The sequence below is a fragment of the Rissa tridactyla genome, chromosome 1, assembly GCF_028500815.1.
Source record: "Rissa tridactyla isolate bRisTri1 chromosome 1, bRisTri1.patW.cur.20221130, whole genome shotgun sequence".
Taxonomy (NCBI): Eukaryota; Metazoa; Chordata; class Aves; order Charadriiformes; family Laridae; genus Rissa; species Rissa tridactyla.
The window spans coordinates 126,976,038-126,992,359 of record NC_071466.1 but is presented as its reverse complement, the minus strand read 5'-3'; the positions used below and the strand labels follow the sequence as shown (position 1 = coordinate 126,992,359).

The 16,322-nt window shown below is 43.2% G+C and overlaps 2 protein-coding genes across 2 annotated transcripts in view; one reads left to right on the top strand and one right to left on the bottom strand.

The window, feature by feature from the left end:
* F5 (coagulation factor V) overlaps positions 1 to 6,067 on the top strand; it is a 35,127-nt gene extending 29,060 nt beyond the window's left edge. The window contains 5 exon segments of the mRNA XM_054187989.1: positions 1,295 to 1,450; positions 2,259 to 2,403; positions 2,561 to 2,709; positions 3,489 to 3,671; positions 4,469 to 6,067. Of these exon segments, the coding sequence (XP_054043964.1) occupies positions 1,295 to 1,450; positions 2,259 to 2,403; positions 2,561 to 2,709; positions 3,489 to 3,671; positions 4,469 to 4,657 (822 nt within the window). The 3' untranslated portion in view covers positions 4,658 to 6,067.
* SLC35A5 (solute carrier family 35 member A5) overlaps positions 1 to 16,221 on the bottom strand; it is an 89,789-nt gene extending 73,568 nt beyond the window's left edge. Inside the window, exon 1 of the mRNA XM_054187997.1 lies at positions 16,210 to 16,221. The gene's annotated coding sequence lies outside the window, so the exon portion shown is untranslated. The remainder of the gene's footprint in view (positions 1 to 16,209) is intronic.
* Between the last annotated feature and the right edge of the window lie 101 nt (positions 16,222 to 16,322).

Below are 16,322 nucleotides of genomic sequence, written 5' to 3'. Positions count from 1 at the left end.
AGCCTGGGTATGACCATACAATCCTGTGTTGTGATTTTCCTGCAACTTATTTTGAAAGGTCGAGCTGCTCTTGTTCTTGCTGAGAACACTGCTGGGGAAAACTGAAAAGATGCAGCAAGCTTGATTGGTGGTACCGTAAACTGTCCGCCTTCCCTCAAGTAACCCAGTCTCTACTGCTGTTGAGGCCCGTTGACTGGACAGTTACCCTCACAATTTAGATTGTAACTGTTTTGTAGGCAAATGGAGTGATTCTTTCTATTACTTCCCTCCCCCACCCCTGTCTACCTTACAGTATGGATTTCTATTTATGTATGTTTGGTGATCACTTAAAGTGTAATACTCTCAAACATTGCTTCAGATAGTTTTGTATTTGTTTGGTTTGGATGCTTCTATGTCCAACTTGACGTAGCACAGCGTGGCTTCACACGGAAATTAAGCTTATAATTGTGGCTTCAAGGACATCATTCAGTCAACTCACTTCTTCCATGTTTTTCTTCCATTCCAATAATTTTTGCGCCAGATCCCTAAATTGTGTGCAAATTGGTTAAGACGGTTGATTTCTTACAAACCTCATTAAAATTGGCAGTTGGGAGGAAAGACTCCAAGTAGTGTTGCAATGTAAGTTCAACAGGTGGCTGTTATGTTTGGCTTGCTAACATTTGACATGCTAGCAAGTTAGTGAAGGTGAAGTAGGGGGAGAAGGTTGGGGGATCTGATGTGGAACTGGAAAGAATGTTGGGAAGAGAAAGAATTTGATAGGAGGCATTGTAGTGAGAAGCTGAGGCTACTGCAGTAAAGCGTGGAGGGCAAATCCCAAGAATGAGTTTCACTGCTGATAGGAACACCTTGCTGATTTGATTTTATGTGCTAAGTTTTTGGATTTGGTATCAGGAGGAATGGTGGCTTTTCAGCACTTCAGAATGTCACATTCATTTTTTCAGACTGGATATCCAAAACTAGAGGCAGCTTAGAAAATGTGAGCCTTTAATTTCTCTACTCTCATTTTGCCTATCTGTAAAATGAGGATAGCACACTTCTGCCTATCACAGACACAGATATTTTTGAGGTATCTTTGTGGTGCTGTGCTGAACACTGTAAAATGGCCGCTGAAATTAAATGCACACCCAAATGAAATGAGAGAGACAGCATTAATTTGGACTCTGTCATTTGCTTGTGTTCCTCCCTGAGGGTTAGTGTTGTGGGTTTTAAAATGCAGAGCTCAAAGCTAGGCCAAAGAAAGAAACAGGTTTCACTGTGCATTATTGGCATTATAAACACTGTTTGCTGTTCCTAGGTGGACTTTCAAAGACAAGTTCTGTTAACTGGGATACAGACACAGGGAGCCAAGCAGTTTTTAAAGTCCTTGTACATCCAGAAGTTCTTTATTGTTTACAGCAAAGACAAACGGAAGTGGAGCATCTTCAAAGGAGACAGCTCTCCAGCAGAAAAGGTCTGTATGTGCCATAGGGGTTGTGACAACCTCGGTGGCATCATTGGATGATGCAGTGAGGTGACAGTTTTATGTTAAAAGATAGTGGAAGACCTTCAGAGATTTAATAATACAGCTTGAGGCCCCAAAGGAAATTTAGCAATCTAATCAAATTCAGACCAGAAGACAAATTATAAGATGAGGAACCTTCTAGACTGGCATTTAGATTGGCCCTGTGACCTTGACTATATAGTCTCCCTACTTTTATTTCCTAAGCCCATATCAGCTTCTTGAAGCAAGCAGGAACCCGAACTGAAAATCAGGCCCTACCTCATTTGGGACTAAATCCTCCTTCCTCTACCTCCCTTCCTGTTGTCACAACAGTTGAATGTTAAACTCTGAATTGCCTGCAGAAGGCCTGTGTAATAAGTGTAGCCATACCCTGCAAGAGATTCATTTTATGCCCAACCGCTCCAGCCCTACCTATTGCAGCTCCCTTCAGTTTACCCTGAGGTTTCTGTGGTACAAGTCCCAAATCGAAAACTTGTCTCTTACCTCTCCTTTTGCCGCCTCCTTACAGACTTATATGGTGAATAGAAATGGGCTGCTTATTTGAACTGCTGCCTTCAGGCACTCCCAAATATGCTGAGACAGGACCATGAAATATTTCAAGTTGCCCTGCAGCACAGGGTGCTCCATCACAATGGATGGGGTCAATGGCATAAAGAAAGACTACTTTTGTAATAGAGCAGTTTTCAGCATCCAGGCTTGTGTTTGCATTTAACGATATGTGGATATCTTTTGGTTTCGTTTTTTTTTTTCCCAATAGATTTTTGAAGGTAATTCCGATGCCTATGGGGTAAAAGAGAACGACATCGATCCCCCTATTATAGCTAGGTACATCAGAGTCTACCCAACCGAGGCCTACAACAGGCCTACTCTTCGCATGGAGCTTCTGGGCTGTGAAGTAGATGGTAAGAATGGGTCGTGCTGGTGCTTCCTTTCTGGCAGATTTTTTTTACCTAATATGTTAAATTAAGCTAAAATTGTGTGTGTTCTCAATTCCAACATTGTTGTTTAGGCTGTGGCTACTTGGATGAACTGGAGATAACATGGTGCTTCTCTTAACAGGTTGCTCTTTGCCACTTGGAATGGAAAATGGAGAGATCAAGAATACCCAGATAAAAGCCTCATCTGTTAAGACATCCTGGTTTAACACATGGGATCCTTCACTTGCTCGTCTCAATCAGAAAGGAAAGATTAACGCCTGGCGAGCTAAGGTAACAAGTAAAAAATAGCGACAACAGCAGGAAAGTCACAGTTAATAAATCTGTGCTGCCTGCGTGCTCATGCATTTCGTGCATGTTGGGTCCAGTGCCAAGTGTGACAGGGGAACTTCACAGCTCTTCATCCATCCTTTGGGAAGAAGCTCATTCAACTCTTCCAGTAGCAAACTTGAACTTGTGGCAACAGCAATGAAAGCATATTTTGAGAGATGGATGGGGTCCTCTGGGCCAGACCCTGCAGCACTTCCCTGCAGAGATAGCCCTTTTAATTTCAGGAGATGAATGCGACTTGAATATTTGGCTCAAACGGGTTAAAGAAACCCTTCCTGGGTTGGCTTATAGGCAGTGCAGCTTAGTGGATCTGGGGGTGGGAGACCTTCCACAAGGTGTGTGAATTCCTGTGTCTTCAAAATGGAGCTGCATTTCTTTCTAAAACACCTTGAGATTTGCTGGAAGCTACTGTTTTGTATAAGCTTTTGGTATTAGTATTATGTATTACATTTTAATACTGGAGATAAATCTGTGTTATTTTTTGTTAAGTATTGGAAATTAGTTGGAAATTAAGACACCAAATACACTACCTGCAGTGACGAAGTTAATTGTACGGGCCACCAAGAATGCTTGTCACTTCTGCCTCAGCTTTACTCTTCTGCACTTTGATGCAGTTATGATGCATTTTGATGCAGTTTTAACTATCTTTAAACAGGATTTTTCACTTAAGCAAATACAGACAGAGACATGTTTTTTAATAGACAACTCTTTGTCAATTGTAGTTAAACAACAACCAACAGTGGCTGCAAATTGATCTCCTCACAATTAAGAAGATAACTGCTATTGCTACCCAGGGCGTGAACTCCATGACTTCTGAAAACTTTGTGAAAACTTATGTGATCCTATACAGCGACCAAGGCTCAGAGTGGAAATCCTATACAGACAGTTCAAGCTCAGTGGCAAAGGTATTGTCCTCAGCTCAGGCAATTGTATCATCTTTTGGTTGTAAATGATGAGCACGGTCAAGGCCCAAAGGCAGAATACCCGGCCAAAGAGATATTCTGACAGGACTTAAAATGCTGGGGAGTTGGGGTTACTGCAAATAACGTCATAATATCCATCTGATTTTGATCATAGTAATTAACTCTAATAAGAAGAAAGAACCCCAAATCTGTAGAGAATGCACTCAACACTGTGATAAAAGGAGCTGACACTATTTGTAAAGGAGGACATTTAATTTGAATGCATGAGAACATTTAATTTGAATGAAGAATAGTTTTCTCAGGACCTCTCTTCAGCTTTTTTTTTTATTTCTGCCTTGATTTTGTAGTGAAATTAATGTTAGCGAGCACTTTTGCTGTAGCAGAGCTGGAGAGCTCTGGATACCCACAGAGCGGACATGATGCTTCATATAGTCATCCGTATCACCTTACACCAACCTAAACAACAAGGGCTATTAGCAGAGGTAAAATAAGGGAAGATTGGTTTCTTTTTAGTCCATCCAAATTAGAATGGAAAATTTTGTGGTGTGGATGGAAACAAAGGCTGTTTAATTCATTCAGACTTGGGTATTGTTGGCATGAACTAGCTTTGACCCAGCATTTTTAGGAAGAGACTGTACGTGGTCTTATGTAAAATCAGAAATGAGCCAATCCATCTACCCTGGATGGCTAATGCAACAGCTTGGAACAATTTTTGAAAGGAAAAGCAGGGGTTTTTAAAGTGCTGCCTTTTAACTAATTGTGTGTTTGTGTATTTGCAGGTTTTCTTGGGTAATGAAAACAGCAGTGGGCAAGTGAAGCATTTCTTTAACCCACCCATACTGTCCAGGTTTATCCGCATTGTTCCAAGAACATGGTATAATGGTATTGCCCTCCGGGTAGAACTCTATGGCTGTGATTTTGGTGGGGGTCTACCTGTGAAAAGGACTGACAGGTCTGGGAGCTCTTAACCCTTTGGCAATTGTCATGCAGAACAACAATAGTATTTTTTTTAAACCCTTAAAACAATCATACTTAATAGTTTGGATGTATGCTTCCTCAAAGGACCTTAATGTTTTGCCAGCAAGAATTGAGAGAGATTTCTCCGGCAGATGTTTCATTCCTACAAATACACCCTTTAGAAAACATCTTCTTTCCTCTGGGAAGAAATAGTAGTCCCTTCTGATTTATATTATCACTTGTTCATTCTAACCAGTACTCTTACCTTTTACTTAATTTTAAGTTCTAAATACCTAGGGATGGAAACCTTGGCCTTAATCCTAAGCCCTGATTATCTCCATTTTTGTTATGCCTCTGCAGCACAGAGAGGGAGTAAAAAGCTACAGCAGGTGGATGTTCTCCATACGTAGGGCTGAGAGGGAAAACCAATGCAGATACAGAGCTGTGGTGCTGCATTCCAGCAATGCCTTGGTAAGAAATGATTGTAGGGGTGGCCTTGTCACCACGTGTCTTTCATCTGCACTGTGACAAAGGTAGAACGCATCCCAGCATTGAGGCGTGTGCAACCCTGTCTCGGAGGGTGTGGGTTTGCGTTATTGATTTGGTTCTTACGTACCCAGCACACCTGAAGTGCCGTGGATTTCACATAATTCATCTTTGGTGCCCTGGCAAGGAAGGAGGAGTCAGCAATATCTTTCCTTCCAAGAAAAGAGAAGGGGAATGACTTAACCTGGATTACAGCAGGTCATGGAATGGCAACGGTGGAACCAAAGTGAGAACCCAGAATTCCTGACATTCAGTCCCATACAAACTTTAGGAGCATAGGGAAGGGGAGCTTCCTTGAACAGGAAGGCGTTGAGAACCATAAGCTGTTCAGTGAGAATACAACCTGGTGGTGGCAGAGGAGGGTTAAATGAAACTGGGTAATAGAAACATCTGCATCTTCTTTACCATTTACCTCTGATAGTGTTTTCACTAAAGGAACTACTCTTGTGCATAGACCATACATAGATTTATTATTTTTTCCACAGGATGACTACATCTAGTGAAAATATATACACAGACCACAAACTCATTATTCCAGCAGAGTTTTAGCTAAGCTTTCAGTAGTGTCTTTGGCTTCTATCCTGTAAATTGTTTAATTGCAGATCTTCCACTTATCACACTAGGTACCATTCAGCAGGATGGATTATTCGAAGTATTTTGTCTTGGATAACACTATATGAGGTTCAAAGTTATTTCAGTAGTTTTTCAATTCTTGTATCTTACAGACTATGTGTTTCAAAATAAAGGTATAAAATGGCAGTGAAAAAAGTATAAAAAATAAACAAATATTTTCTTTTTTTTACTACATCACAAACTTGTCATTTTTCACTGGAAAATAAAGATAATATTGTAGCATGAAAAAAAATCAACATTTTATTTTGTGTATTTGCCTTGGCAGATTAGTGAAAATTTGCATCATGAAAGTAAAATTTTCAGCTTCATGGGAACTTTCAGTGCTAGTTAGAATTAATTTCAAATGGTGAAAAGGTGTGAGTAATTGCTTCATCTTAAAAGAACATTCTTAATATTAATAGCAGTGCTTAATTTATTTTTGTTTGAGACAGCCATGCCATGAAATTGCAATACAAGCCCTATCCGCTAAAAAGAAAAAATGTAAACTTTGGAGTCAGGTTTTACCCTAGAAAAGAGATAATAAATGCTTGCTAACTTCAGCAGAACCAATATTTTGTGTGGTAAGTGCTAAACTATTTATGTTTAAGAAGGCCATGATCTTAAAGGTTCTAAATAAGTAATTAGTTTTTTATATGTATGTATGACTCTATGTAAAGTTAGACAAATGCAAAATTGATTGCAGGAGCCTGACCCAATACATCTGCATCAATTTTACAAGCTGGAGATTGTACTTCTGCTCACTAATGGATAGGACTTCGGCCGGCTGTCCTGGTTGTGTCCCTTGCCCAACCTCTTGTCTACCCCCAGCTTACTCACGGGCAGGGCAGAGACAGGGAGAAAGAAAAGGTTTCGACGCTGTGCAAACGCTGTTCAGTAACAGCTGAAACACTTATATATTGTCAGCGCTGTTTTAGTCACAAATCCAAAACATAACACTCAGTGGGCTGCTACCATGAAAATTAACCTCAGTGCATTGCTGCTCCAGTACGTCCAGTGCAGCAACAGCAGCAGTGCCTGGGCCCTGTGCCAGCCTAGGCAGGTGGCTGTTGCTGTTAACAAAATCTTCCCTGGCACAGCAGAGTAAGGTGGTAAGGGCCACAATAAACAGCAAAAATCCAAAACAGCCACTAACAAGCGCCAAACTCGGATATACAGTAAGGCAAGCAAGCACAGGACCACCTAGCAAGCTCTGATCACATGTTGTTATCTCAAAGTCCTCTTGCCCCACATTGAATGCCAAAAAGGACTGTGGTGGGTTGTCCCCAGCTGGCAGCTCTAGTCCCCCACTCTGTCACTTGCCTTCTCCCCCTGACCCCTCCCACAGGCAGGGGGAAAGAATTGGAAGGGCAAAAGCAAGACAAACTAGTGGGCTGATATAAAGGCAGTTTAATAAGCGAAGCACAGCTGCATGTGCAAGCAAAGCAAAACAAGGAATTCATTCACCAATTCCTATCTGCAGGCAGGTGTTCAGCCACTGCCTGGCAAGCAGGGCCTCGGCACACCTCACAGTTACTTGGAAAGACAAACACCATAACACTCAAAAACCCCCCTTGCTTCTCTCCCTTTCCCCCAGCTTTTCTCGCTGAGCACGATGTCACATGTCCCAGCTGTGTCCTCTCCCGGCTTCTTACGCACCAGCAGCCTGCTGCTGGTGGGGAAAAAAGAGAAGGCCTTGGCGCTGTGCAAATACTGTTCAGCAACAGCTAAAACATCGATGTGTTATCATCAATGCTGTTTTAGTCGTGAATCCAAAGCATGGCACCGTACGGACTGCTATGAAGAAAATTTACTCTGTCTCAGCCAGGCCAGGTGCACAAAGTGTTTTCAAATGCAAATGGGGGAGCGAATTCTTGGTCCATGTTTACAGCAAGGAAGATGTGAAAACCTATCTGTACTAGGTCTGCTAAACGAAAGGTAAGTGAGGTTTAGTGAGCTCACAGATGACTGGAAAACAAAGAATTTCTATCAATTTTATGAAGCAGCCAGCTTAGATTGACTCTGCTAATGCTCTTGGAAATTTGTAGTTAAACCAGTCTTGCACAACCTTTCCCACACTGTGGAATTAAATTCTGTATATGTTGAAATTATTTGCAAAATACACAAGGAGAGCAAGAATTCCTGCAGTTTTCTCAAACTAAAGAATAAAGACGTACATCACAGCATGAAGGTTAGCAAACACAAGCTGGTTCGGACTGAGGGAGAAATGTGGTGCCAGTGTTCAGAGTATTCACATCTGGCCAATAATTTCTTTACTCGCAAATCTGGGTGGATGCCTTCACGTCGGCCTTTTGATCCAAAGGTCCAAAGTTAACTGCCCGTAGCCTCAAACAGCATTGTAATGGAGTTGCTGCCCTCTAATGCTCGTTCCAGCTTCCAGGAGGCCTCAGCGTGCCCAAAGCTGACTATCTGCAGATGACAATAGCATATGGATGGCTGTGCTTGAAGTCTCGTGCTTTACTCGCTAGGTGCCACAAAGCGTTTCCTTTTGCTTTCCAGAGGTGGTGGCTGTACTCCTTCGTGCAGAAGTTGTGAAACTGGTTGTGTCTGCGCTTGGATTGGAAGTGAGGTTGAAGTACACGTGAGGACAGTTGAGTGGCTCTAAAGTAGTTACTGACAGCAGCACCCACCACAGCAGTTTCTTCACACCCTGGTGCGTTAGTCCAGTGCTCAGCCAGGTTTGTACAGACTGCCTTCTGAAGTCTAAAGCTGATTCAGGCAGGCTTATAGGAATCAGGTAGCAAACCTCTTGCTTATAGAGAAGATGTAACCTCCGTTTTTGCTAATTTTTCTGCTTGTAGTCCTGACCATAAGGGCTGTTACTGCAGGGGTAGCTGGACTGAAGCTGAGTCAGCCCACCTTCACCAAGGTTTCCAGAAGTTTGCAAACTGGGTGGTTCCCGTCACACCACCGGCGTAGCAAAGCGTAGTGGACACATGAAGCTGTTTAGTACCCATGGATCAAAGTCAACGCGGATCATGTTTCTGTGCTCACTGTCTCAGAAACCTCCTGAGCTGTGTGCATCAAAAAGATGCAAAGGTGAATCTGGATCTTGGGGCACTTCACATACTAGATCAGTGAGCATGCATGGGAAAAGTATGCACATGTAAAGCACCAGGAGAACTCTACAGAAAAAGCATCGAGTAGGAATCTGGTCAGGACTCCAGACAACTATCCAGTGTTTTGAGCACCCTCCAGCACCCTCTGACACGGCCATGAACAATGGTGAGTTGATCAGAGTTTTAGGACTGTGCTGAGACAAAAAGAGGGCTTGCAACCTCACAAGAAGTGATGCTCAGGAGGTATCTCTCATGACAGGAAAAGATCTTTTGGACAGTTACCTGAAGGAGGAAGGTAAAGGCTGTGTGCATGGCCATATATGTGCTAGGAAAGACTGCTTATTAATATGTTACTGTTTAGCACCATAGAAATGAGATGCAACGCTGTCCTGGGGTGACTGACTGCCATTTCGTGTGAGTCAGTCGTGACACTTAATCAGTGTTGAATATTCCTCTTCTTGCTCTCACTCCTATGTTTCGTTTTGTTATGTTTAGTCACTCTAACTGTACATCATAACCTGTTTCTCCACCTACACTTTCCTATCATTGCTGTGCCCCGTTCTCCATTTGTTTGTTACACCCAGTACTTGCATCATGCTTTAATTACAATAATGTCCTCCAGGTAGGGACTCCATCTTCTTGAATGTTTGTACAGCACTCTCCAGAACAGGCCATGGGATCATTCTCAGCGTTCCTGGGCACATCTGTAATACCGTTCCTAATGGGAGCAATGCTACGTTAAGCCCACTGTGACCTAGATACGTCTAAAAGCACGAACTAATTCAGACCAACCTATGTGCTTCTACGTTTAATCAAACGACAGGATATGTTTCTTCTAGTCCAGTGGGAGGTGTCCGTGGCCATGGCAGGGGGGTTGGGACTAGATGGTCTTCAAGGTCCCTTCAAACCTAAACCATTCTATGACAAGTCTACTTGATCCACTGCTTGCTTTTCTTTATAACACCGCTATTGTACTTTCTTTTAGCACTTTCCATGAAAATTTGTCCACCAGTGACCCCTATTTAGCAGACTTTTCCATTTTTTCCCTATGTAGCCTACTGCAAAATATTTTTAAATGCTACGTCCATAATGGAAATGTATAGTGCTGTAAAACATGATCCATCTTAGACCAAGAGTTAAACTGATATCCTATGGCAAGTGATTCCACAAATTCAGCCATAAATGCCTTATTTCCAATGGCTGTGTGCTTCAGCCTGCATTGTGCCAAACACAGAGCTTGCTATGGTGTGCAGGGCATGAAGAAATTCTCTGCCAGAGGTTTTTGGTAGCAGCCTGCCTCCTAATGACTCCTATAGTTTGGAGAGTTTTTCCTTAGGCTTCTGCAGGGCTTGATAGCTTGGATTTTACACTGGCTTCTCCATCAGCTATGTTCCAGTACGCTGCAGTACTGCTTTTTTTCCCCCCACGCACCACTCTCAGGACACACTTGATTTACCAGTCTTGTTGAACGCGAGAGCTAGCATGTATAGAGCTAGAGGTGATGAAAGCAGCGCTGGAGCAGATACGTGGTGGCATGTGTGGACATCAGGGCATGAGCTACAGGTAAAAAGCAGTGAAGTTTCTGAAAAATGAAAAAGATTAATTTGTGTTGAACTAGAGTACCAAAATACCTTGAACTTCCAGACTGTGTATAGTAAAATAGAAGCAGAAAATATGCTCTGCCCATGCTACAGAAAAGAGCTGTTGCATTCTTTTAGCAAGGGACCTTTTCATACAGGGCAAGGACAATCGATCAGATTATAGCCATACAGTTATGAAAAGGACTGATGACCTTCCCCTCACCTCTCTAAAATACAAAATTAGAACATACCCCTGAGAGTTTTCTTGCTTTCAAAAAGCTGGAATGGCTCCAGGATGGCTCCAAAAAAGCTGTGGCATTCAAAGAATATCCCAGCAGAATTTATACCTGTTTATTTTTTTAAGAAGGGAAGGAATTTTAAAGGAATTAACAGGAAGAGATCAGCGAGGAAACCGAGTCGATTCTGTTGTCTTTCTTAACGCTTTTTAAAAAACATTTTATAAATAGTTTTTTACTAAATTACATAAATAGTAATTTACTATTTTAGGAACTGATGTGGGAAAACACTGTATTCTTCCCTCCAGTGAAATTGCTTTGGTCAATTGACTTTGGTGCCAGGGGAACATAAGCTCTGTGCTTGCAGGACAGGGCTATCCTCTTGAAATTGGGTTCATATTTACGCAGCGTGTGGCATCATTGTCTGTAACAAACGAACCCTAGGAGAATAGGACGTAACAGAAATGAAGGCATACTATCTGAATAAATTAACCAGTGCCAGAGCCTTTAAATTAATCCTTTGTGGCTGCATGATATTTCTAAGTCTCCTTATGAGAGCCCCCAAATTATCAAAGGATCAACCAGAGGAACTAGAAAACAGACCTTCAAGGTTGTATCCAGTCTTCTGTTCTTACAGATAGCTACAATCTCAGGCTTTGATCTAAACTAATCATGTTTGATATCAGAAATAATTTGGCTTTTGTTCTTACTACTTCTGTTGCATTTAATAGAGTCTACTTCCCCAAATTAATTACAAAAGGCTGTTATGGTTTGAAAAATCCATAACAATTTATTGTCGTTTAGACAATTATTCTATCACCCGATGACCCCTCCCCACCTGGGAAGGAGAATCAGGGAAAACAAGGAAACACGAGGGTTGAAATATAAATAGATTTAATAGGATAAGACAAAATAATTAACAATAATACTAAAGAACCAGTATTGATCCCGATAATAATATAAGATATACAAGGATTATACTCAGACAAATTCTATCAGCAGGAAACTGCACTCCCAGCAGTGGACAGCAAATGTCAGACACTGTGAGCACTACGGCTTCAGGAGGAAGGGAGTCCGGCACCGGGGCAGGGAGTTCTCTGGATCGCAGCCATCAAGGGAGAGAGAGACCTTCTCAGCAAACTTTCTAATTTATATCGGATGTGACGTTCATGGTATGAAATAATCCTGTTGGCCAGCCTGGGTCAAATGCCCAGGCCTCGCTCCTCCTCATCCCCGCACCTGGCAAGGCTCGAAAACACTGAGACCTTGAATCCCGCATAGCCTAGTTGGCTATGAAGTAAATATTTTCACAAATTCAGACACCAGAGTCTTCTAAAAGTGCAGTTTTCCCAAGCACTAGAAGAGAAATTAGTCCTACGTGGCTCAAACCAGGACAGAGCCAAAATCATAAGAACAAAGTTGCTGCCTTTTCTCACATTTATGTGCCTTTTTTCCTTCCGCGCTCAGCAAAAGGCAAATTCTATTTTACTTTCCTTCTGGAGAGTTCCTGAGGTATTTGTACCATTTGAGTGCGCTCACATACTGAAAGCGCACTCTGAAGAATGGCCTCATGAGAGTGCAGAAAGTTTCTAGCTTACAGAAGCTTTTCTCCAAACAACTTGGCAAGATTTTAAAAGAACTTTTCTTGCACATGTTTTATAAATTTCTCCACGATAAACTGCAGGCCAGAACTTGTTAAAAATACTCCACTCTGGTGCATTTTTGAGTGAAACCTATCAGAATTCATGGTGTGGATAAGGTGTGATGTTAAAATACTGTTGTCTCTGAGACTGAAGTGTGCATTTAGATGAGCTGCTTGAATCTCATGCTGAATCGAACATCCTCCAGCGGTGATTCCACTCTAGATTCAGGCAAAAAGGGACTCGGTCATTAGCAGTAAGGAAAGCAGCAACAGTGCTGAAGGGCTTGGTGGCATCCTTTTCTTCCAAAGTGCCAGCAGTGATTTTTTGAGACTGATCTGAAAATCTGAAGAGTTCTGGGCAATACAGACAGATTTCAAGCTTCCCTTTTGCAACAGAGGAGCAGGAAAACACAGCCAGCGTGTCCCTTGGCCAGCAAGAGAGCCTTCTAGTGTACAACAGCCCTGAGTTGTACAAAGGTGAGGCTTTTGATAAAGAAGTTGTTTGAGGAAACTCATACCCTCTGAAGACTGCTTAGTGGTTAGTAACCCAGCACACAAGGGTTTTGTCCAGTACTACTGCATGAGCTGTGTCGTTATATAAAATGTTGTTCGTTGGGGTGTGTTCGGGAACGTACAAGCGAGAGCTGCGTGTGAGGCCTGTCACTCGTTGAGTTCGGATCACACATGTGCAGGTGGTGCCTCTCTGGCAGACTTGCACTGACTGTTAAGATCTTGAAAGATTTTACAATTATTTCCATGTAATGTTATTTATGTGGAAGTGTTCAGAATGCGAGCAATCACTCAAATTGGTCAAATCTATCTGGTAAGAATGATTTTCTCTGGAAAATAGTTTCATCCTGTGTGGAAAGCAGTGATTTTCAAAATGCTTTTCACATCACCTGTCTAGGAAGCTAGACATGAACAAACACGTAGTTTTGGGATAAAACTAATTATTGTTTAATGCTAACGTAAAGTGTAAGGTTATTTTGGTTTTGGAATTTAAAAAATTGTAGTTGAAGGGTAGGATATTTTCCCCTTTTTCTTTCTTTTAAAACTTCCTATTACCCCTTTTTTCCACTGAAAAAGGTTTGTTCTTGTTGAGAGAGGTAGGGAGCAGGTAAGATTAATGGAAGAAAATGTGAGAAACCCTGCTTTTCACAGCTTATATCTTCTATCTTGGAAAAAAATATTGCAAGTTTTGAGGTTTTTCTGTACTGTCAAACACCTTAACCTTGCCTTTTTTTTCCTAATTGAGTGGTGAGATGGAGAGAGAAAATGAGGAGGAAGGCTAGGGAAGGAAAGTTAGAAGTAAAAATTCAGAGAATAAAATTTTATCTTGTTTCCAAAGGCTGAAAATGTTCCACGAAAACAAAATAAAATGAGTTCTTTTGAAGACAAACAAACCCTGAGCAAACCTGGAGTACTTAAATCAAAATGTTGCAGGTTCTTTTTCTTATGCAGTTTTTGGAGGAGAAATCTAGGTTGACTGACTGACTGTATCCGTTCAGGGAAACAGGTTGAGCTGACGTAACTCCTTCTACCCCAGCCAATTCCCTGGAAACAGCAGTTGGGCTCCAGGGGACAACTCTGGGGACTGCTGTTTTGGAAAGGACCAAGCCACGCATCAGATCCTGTGAGCAGCCTGGAACTGCTGCCCCTAGGCAGAGTGTGCCATGGGAACTCCAAGGTTTTACTTTTTCCTCCCACCTCTGCTCAGATCGGTAAGAAGATGCACTACGCCTCATTCTGGCAGGGCATATCCTCTTATTACCTGCTACTGAGCCATGTGCCAGCGGTACTGAGGGGCTGCTAAGAGCTAAATGAGGGGGAACTGTGTGTTTCTGTTTGCTTCCCCATGGCAACTTGTCTATCGGTTGTTGTTTCGGCTCATTTCACTCTAACCATGCTATTTTAAGAGACGAGCAGTTCCTTGCAAATGGCTGAGATGGGTGCCAATATTAACGGGAGCCGATTCTTTCTACTTAGAGTTTTGCTTCAAGCTGAAGTGTGGTGAAATGGCAATTGTCATCTTTTTTTCTTCTTTTTTAGTAATAAACCTGCCAACAAAAGAGAACGTGGAGATGCTGAGGAGCGACAGCCTGAGAACAATTGAAAGGAAATTTTGCTAGACCCAGAAGATTACCAGAAAGCAGCAAACCACTGATGCCAAATAATAGGGGACCAAAATGTTTAGCTGCGTTTTACAGAGAGATGAGTAATGTTATAGCTTTTGTAGCTATGTTTATTAAGCTGTGATGATGAAGACAGTAATAAAATTCTGTGGTTCAGGGAATCTGTCCTGGGGCTGAGAGGAACCCATTCTTGCCCACCCAACTGTGTGTAGCCAGATGCCTTCTGAGGGCTTTTATTTTGCGTCCTTGAGCGCTGACCCCGGCTAGGAGGCACAATATACAATTGCACAGGTGGGAGGTGTGCATCAGGCCATTTGGAGAACAAACGGTAGGTATAGAGTAGGAAGCCCTAACAGTGATAGCAATGTGCTGGAGATGAAGGGAGTGGAGCACAGGGAAAGGGAAAGGCAAAGCAGGTAGATAGAAAGACAGCGTGGGATAGATTGAGTAGCAGAAGAGCAAATAGTTTAGAGAAGGATTGGCAAAGCTTTAAGAATAGTAGCCCTGAGTGAAGCTTTAGATAATTACTTGGAATGTAATAGTTTTATTTTCTCCTCCTGTTTAACATTTCTTCTGGCTGGACAGCAAAGTGCAGCTTTTATTAAACCACAGAAGTGGCTCCAGCTCTTATCTTGCTAGAGGGAAGAAAGTGGCAGAGGTCAGCAGCTGAATATGTTTGGGCCAGGAAATTAAAAATAAGGACAGCACTGCAGGTAAAGGATCTCTTTGTCAAGATGGTTTTCAGGAAAGGCTGGGGCCTGCCCCTCGAGGGTAGTGGCAATTGGGGAATTCTGTGGGGAGAGCAGCCTATGGGGGGAATGGACACCTCAGCAGTGACTGGAGCTCTGCCACGCTGCTGCGAGTACACAGGAGGGGTGTCAGTCTTGCTCTCTGCGCCAGGTGCACTTGGGTCACAACAATGCCATGCAGCGCTACAGGCTTGGGGAAGAGTGGCTGGAAAGCTGCCTGTCAGGAAAGGACCTGCGGGTGTTGGTCGACTGATGGCTGAATATCAGCCAGCAGCGTGCCCAAGGTGGCCAAGAAGGCCAGCAGCATCCTGGCCTCTATCAGGAACAGTGTGGTGAGTAGGACTAGGGAAGTGATCGTCCCCCTGTACTCAGCACTGGTGAGGCCCCACCTCGAGTACTGCGTTCAGTTTTGGGCCCCTCACTACAAGAAAGACATTGAGGTGCTGGAGTGTGTTCAGAGAAGCGCAATGAAGCTGGTGAGGGGTCTGGAGAACATGTCTTATGAGGAGCGGCTGAGGGAGCTGGGAGAAAAGGAGGCTGAGGGGAGACCTTATCACTCTCTACAACTACCTGAACGGAGGCTGTAGTGAGGTGGGGGTTGGTCTCTTCTCCCAAGTAACAGGAGATAGGACAAGAGGAAACGGCATCAAGTTGTGCCAGGGGAGGAAAATTTCTTTGCCAAAAGGGTTATCTAACACTCTAACAGGCTGCCCAGGGAAGTCGTGGAATCGCCATCATGGGAAGTATTTAAAAGACGTGTAGACGGGGTGCTGAGGGACATGGTTTAGCGGTGGTTTTGTCAGAGTTAGGTTAATGTTTGGACTCGATGATCTGAAAGGTCCCTTCCGACCTAGGCCATTCTATGATTCTATAGCCCATAAAACACGCTGACCCTTCATTTGAGGGGCCTCCCACTACACGCCCTTCAGGCAAGGAAGACAGCGCGCAAACTCAATGGAGAACCCCATTTCCAGGCGGCACTGCGGGACGGGGCAATGCCCCGCCGCACCTCCTCCGTCCCGCCCGCCCGCCCGCAGCTCCCGGGCCCTGCGCCCGCCGCCCCCTCCGCGCACGTGTGCTGCGCTCCCGCCGCAGCCCTCCC